A 6,027-nucleotide genomic window follows, 5' to 3' on the forward strand; every position below is an offset into this window, starting at 1 on the left:
CATAGGCTACCTCATCGAAGACGAAGGAGCTGAAAAACTCGAGGGTCGGGACTAAATAAGTGTATTCGTGCATATCTACTAAGCCCGACATCCCTGTGTGGCGCAAAAGGTCTATTACAGGTTCATAGAAGCCTAGTGCCTCCAGACTAGGGCGATGTAGAAACCTGGTCGAAAAGATATTGCCCTCTAATAAGCTTAGAAATCTAGTTCGTTGAGCAGGAGTGCAAAATGTTACCTTTGGATAGTCAGGTAGACTATCCGTAGATTCCCGTAGTACGAGAGCAGATGATGGAATATCGGGAGTCGCACTCGATCCCTCACCCGTCTCCATGGGTGTGCCTGCCACAGCTGCCCGGCGTCGAGACATCTGACCTACCACTCGTCTTCTCTTCCTGTCTTCCATCTGAAATCTAGCACGGATAAGAAAAACGCAGACAATCAGAAAATCATTGCTGGAAACCGTGAAAAAGTCGATCGACCAACAGTATCATTCGATCAACCAACAGTGACAGTCGATCGACTAAAAGCGCGATTCCAGAATTTTTTCAACACGATTTGAAAAATTAACCCTAATTGCAAATTAAAACATGAAAATTGAAAATGCAAGGCAAAGAGGAGGACTAATATCCCATCCTATGTTATAGACATCCATTAAAAACACGCAAATCCCCCATAATAATCAAATTAGACAAGATGTGAATTATTTCATATAAGATCCCAAAAATTTAACCCTATTTTTGCAAATAAACAATAACAAATAGGGTTATTAAGCAAGAAGAACATGAATCAACACAAATAATCAAGAAACCCGAAATTATAGAACCCTAAATTTCGAAAAATGGGTTTCGAAAATTTGGTAAATGCAGCTAAAACGCGGGTAATTGAAATATTCATGAAAGAGAAACTTACTCGTATGAAGAATAGACGGAAGGTAGGAAGAATTAACAGCAAAAACAAGTGAGAAAAAATGAAAGAATTAGAGGAGAACGGCGTTGCTGCTGCGCGTTGCTGCTGCTTCTTATTCTTTCTTTTTGTCTTTGTTTTTAGGTTTGTTTTATTGAGAGGGTAAAGTAAAAAAAGAATAACCTTTCTCCTATTAATCGTGAAACACGCTGCTCCTTTTCCAATTTTTGGTCGATCGACTATTTGACTGGTCGATCGACTTTTCCATTAATTCCACTTTTGATTTTGGTCGATCGACTATTTAGGTCAGTCGATCGACTTTTTCTTACCTGAACAGCAGCGTGTTTTTCTCCTCTTTTGACCGTCCACTATAGGCAAAGTCGCACACACAAACTGCAAGAGCACTTGTTGACAGAACTTGAACTAAAAAGCAATAAAAAACACACACACACACACACGAAATTTAAAAGGTTCAAAAACAAAATTACAAGAATGTACACAATCCGGGTTGCCTCCCAGTCAGCGCTGGTTTTTAAGGTCCCGCTCGACCTTTGTTACCTCAGTCTTCAGGTTCAGAAATTGGGTCGAAATACAGCAATTCGACCACTCCAACAAAATCGTTAGCCCCGTAATAATGCTTCACTTGGTGACCATTAACCTTAAATTTCTCTCCCTTGGAGTTTTTTAGTTCAACTGACCCGAATTTGGAAACATTTGTTACCGTGTAGGGGCCGCCCCACCTGGACTTCAGCATACCAGGAAATAATCGAAGTCGGGAATTGAATAGCAGTACTTGCTCCCCCGACCTGAAACTCGCGTGGTAGGATCTTCTTATCGTGCCACCTCTTGGTTTTCTCCTTGTAGATGCGGGTGCTGTCATAGGCATTCAGCCTAGACTCTTCTAGCTCATCTAACTGCAATAAGCGTTTCTCACCACACAAATTAGCATCAAAGTTCAATTCACAAATTGCCCACCATGCCTTATGCTCCAACTCTATAGGCAAATGACAAGACTTACCATAGACTAATCGATACGGTGATGCACCAATTGGTGTCTTAAAAGCAGTCCTATATGCCCATAAAGTGTCATCTAATTTCATACTCCAATCTTTTCGTGATTTAGAAACAACTTTTGCTAAAATTTCTTTTAGCTCCCGATTAGAGACCTCTACTTGACCACTAGTTTGAGGATGATACCCCAAACCCCTACGATGTTCAACACCATATTTAGACAGTAAAGTAGTAAGTTGTTTCTCTTTAAAATGAATACCTCCATCGCTAATGATAACCCGAGGGACACCAAAACGAGGAAAAATCACCTTTTTGAAAAGTTGGATCACAGTCTTTGCATCACAATGCACCGAAGCGACGGCCTCTACCCATTTAGACACGTAATCAACAACTACTAGAATGTACCTGTTACCCTTGCTGGACGGGAATGGACCTTGATAATCAATGCCCCAGACATCAAAAATCCCGACCTCTAAAATGCCAACTTGAGGCATCTAATGTCTCCTTGAAATGTTTCCCGTCCGCTGACACGCATTACAGGCTACAACAAAAATTTTAGCATCTTTAAACATGGATGGCCAATAAAAACCAGATTGAAGTACCTTAGCCACGGTCCTAGAGGGACCGTGGTGACCGCCATAGGAGGAAGAATGACATGCTTCTAAGATAGATTCGGTCTCCCACTGCGGTATACACCGCCTGTAAAGTCCATCAGCACATTCCTTGAACAGATAAGGGTATCCCAGAAATATTGCTTCACATCGTAAAGGAATCGCTTCCTCTGCTGATATGACATATTGGGGTGTAATAAATTACCTACAATATAATTAGCATAATCAGCATACCAAGGAGTTTCAGCATTATAAATAGCTAATAAAATATCATCGGGAAAGGATTCATTAATAGGGAGAATATCTCCCTCATTTTGCAGCTCCAGTCGAGATAAATGGTCAGCAACAAGGTTTTCTGAGCCTTTCTTTTCTCGGATCTCCAAATCAAACTCCTGAATTAGGAGTATCCATCTCAATAGTCGGGGCTTGGCGTCCTTCTTAACAAGAAGCTGCCTCAAAGCAGTGTGATCGGTAAAAACAATCACCTTGGACCCGAGCAGATATGACCTAAACTTCTCTAGTGCATATACTACAACCAGCATCTCCTTCTCAGTAGCAGCATAATTAACCTGGGTCTCATCCAATGTTCGGTTAGCATAGTAAATAACACTCAAAACCTTGTCTTTCCTTTGGCCTAACAACGCGCCAACTGCATAATCGCTGACATCACACATTATCTCAAAAGGCAGCTCCCAATTTGGAGCTTGAATAATCGATGCTGTGATCAAGGCCTGCTTTAACCTGTTAAAAGCAGAAAGACATTCATCAGAAAATTCAAAAAGAACATCTTTAATTAGCAGTCGTGTAAGTGGTTTAGCAATTTTAGAAAAATCCTTGATGAACCGGCGATAAAAGCCAGCGTGACTAAGGAAACTCCTAACTCCTTTGACGTTAACAGGAGGTGGTAATTGCTCAATCACTTGCACTTTTGCTCTGTCAACCTGTATACCCCTATCAAAAACTAAGTGACCAAGGACAACTCCCTCTTTGACCATGAAATGGCACTTTTCCCAGTTCAACACCAGATTAACCTCAATACATCTCTGCAAAATCTTATCAAGGTTAGACAAACAAGAAGAGAAATCAGACCCATAGACGCTGAAATCGTCCATAAAAACCTCCATAATAGACTCTATATACTCGGAAAATATCTCCATCACGCACCTTTGAAAGGTAGCTGGGGCATTACACAAACCAAATGGCATCCTGCAATATGCACAAACACCATAAGGACAAGTAAAAGTCGTTTTCTCCTGATCATCCGGATGGATAGGGATCTGAAAGAACCCTGAGTATCCGTCTAGATAACAGAAAAACTTATGGGAAGCTAATCTCTTTAACATCTGGTCAATAAAGGAAAGAGGGAAATGATCTTTCTTAGTTGCGGCATTTAATTGTCTATAATCTATGCACATCCGCCAAACGGTCACAGTTCTAGTCGGTATTAATTCATTCTTATCATTTTTAATCACTGTAGTCCCTCCTTTCTTCGGAACTACATGAACTGGGCTCACCCAATTAGAGTCAGAGATAGAATAAATTATACACGCATCAAGAAGTTTCATTACCTCTTTCCTTACCACATCCTGCATGTTTTGATTCAACCTGCGCAAACCCAGTGCACGAGGCTTATGATCTTCCTCCAGGTTGATCCGATGCATACAGAAATCTGGACTAATACCTGTCAAGTCATCTAAACTATATCATATAGCCTTCTTATTATTTCTCAGAACACCCAACAAATCGGCAAGTTGGCTATCATCAAGCTTGGAACTAACGATAACTAGATACTATTCATGATCATCGAGAAAGACATACTTAAGGTGGGAGGGGAGAGGTTTGAGCTCCGGTTTCTTTACCTCAACAGCATATGAGGTCTCCATTATCGCATTTACCATCTCACCTTTCTCAATAGTGAACTCCCTACCTTTCAGAGCAGCTTTCATTGTCTCGTGGTCAACCTGCTCATCTTCTGCAAAATCATCAAGGGCTATCAAAGCTTCTAACGGGTCCCCAAGGAGGGATCCCGTCCAATAATCAAACATAGATTCATCTAAAATGTCTATAGCATAACATGTATCCTCTATCATAGGCTTAGCCAGCGTGGTAGCCAAGTTAAAAGTAACCCTATCATCCCCTACCTCGAGAGTCAAACTTCCCTGTTTGACATCAATAATGGCTCCTGCAGTATGCAAAAATGGCCTACCCAAGATTATGGGAATCTGAGTATCCTCGGCCATATCCAATACAATGAAATCAACAGGTATAAAGAACTTACCTATGTTAACAGGGACATCCTCTAATACACCTAGAGGTCGCTTAAATGTTCGGTCAGCCATTTGTAGGGTAACATTGGTAACTTTAAGATGCCCCATATTCAGTTTCTCGCAAACCGAATAGGGCATGACACTGACACTGGCACCCAAATCACATAAAGCTTTATCTATTACATGAGTGCCTATAGTACAAGAAATTGAAAAACTACCAGGATCCTTCAATTTTGGTGGAGACTTGCTTTGTAGGAGTGCACTACACTCTTCTGCGAAAGCAATGGTCTCTACCTCGTTAAAGTTCCTCTTACAGGTCAAGATGTCCTTCATAAACTTAGCATAAGAGGGTACCTGGGTGATTAGTTCGGTAAAAGGTACAGTTACCTGAAGATTTTTAACGACCTCCAAGAATTTACCGAATTGTCGCTCGACTTTTGTGTTCTTTAGGCGCCCTGGAAAAGGAACCTTGATAGCGATTTGTGAGTCAGCAACTTTACTCTTCCCTTTGTCATAAATAGACGCCTTATCAGCAGTAGAAGGCATCCCAAAAGCAATAGACAACGGATCAGCAACCTCGTCGGAAGAAAAAGTCGACCGACCAACGGTACTGGTCGATCGACCAACAGTACCAGTCGATCGACCACTCTCCTCAGTCGATCGACCAGTTTCACCTTTGCCACTTTCAGTTTCTGCTGTTTTAGTCGATCGACTAACTATTTTAGTCGATCGACTTTTTTCATGTGGTACAACAACTTCGTCCGCTTCTTCTTCTTCCGCATCTACATCTAACTCCTCAATTATGAGCTCTTCAACATTCTCGGGCATTGCGGGTCCATCATAAGTAAGACCGCTTCGAAGATGAATCGCGTTTGCCGTGTCATGCGGCTTCTTAGGCTGAGACGGCAGTGTACCCAGTTGTCTACTTGAAGTGGCAAGTTAGGCAATTTGATTGTCCAACATCTTGTTATGAGCCATCAACTGAGTGATAAGTGCCTCTTGCTTTTGTGAAGCGGCCATCTGTTCCTGAAGCATTACCTTTATGTCAGACAGGTCATTGTTTGGATGTTGTTGACCCTCTTGATTGTTCCTCTGATAACCACCTTGTGGTTGATTTCCCCGATTCTGGGGAATAGTATATGTCTGATTCAGACCTTGAGGCAGTGGTGGAGTTAGGTTGAGAACATTCTGACTTCGATAAGAGAAATTAGGATGCTCTCTAGTCCTTTTATTGT

The 6,027-nt window shown here is 41.5% G+C and overlaps 1 protein-coding gene across 1 annotated transcript; it reads right to left on the minus strand.

Annotated features, from left to right (window-relative positions):
- Window positions 1–2,575: 2,575 nt before the first annotated feature.
- On the minus strand, window positions 2,576–5,338 carry LOC141651278 (uncharacterized). The gene is made up of 3 exons (XM_074458997.1): window positions 4,344–5,338; window positions 3,369–3,731; window positions 2,576–3,266 (listed from the first exon to the last, which is right to left on the minus strand). The coding sequence occupies exons 1-3, from the start codon at window positions 5,336–5,338 to the stop codon at window positions 2,576–2,578; spliced, it is 2,049 nt and encodes a 682-aa protein (XP_074315098.1).
- Window positions 5,339–6,027: the final 689 nt, after the last annotated feature.

This window comes from Silene latifolia, chromosome 4 (assembly GCF_048544455.1).
Source record: "Silene latifolia isolate original U9 population chromosome 4, ASM4854445v1, whole genome shotgun sequence".
NCBI lineage: Eukaryota > Viridiplantae > Streptophyta > Magnoliopsida > Caryophyllales > Caryophyllaceae > Silene > Silene latifolia.

What these genes read in the sequence shown, in the direction of transcription:
- LOC141651278 (XM_074458997.1), bottom strand. Translation starts at nt 5,338, where the DNA reads ATGCCTTCTACTGCTGATAAGGCGTCTATTTATGACAAAGGGAAGAGT. An exon ending in CCTCTCCCCTCCCACCTTAA is followed by an intron (nt 3,732 to 4,343) that starts GTATGTCTTTCT and finishes TGCATATTGCAG; the next exon opens with GATGCCATTTGGTTTGTGTA. An exon ending in CACGCTGGCTTTTATCGCCG is followed by an intron (nt 3,267 to 3,368) that starts GTTCATCAAGGA and finishes TGCTTTTAACAG; the next exon opens with GTTAAAGCAGGCCTTGATCA.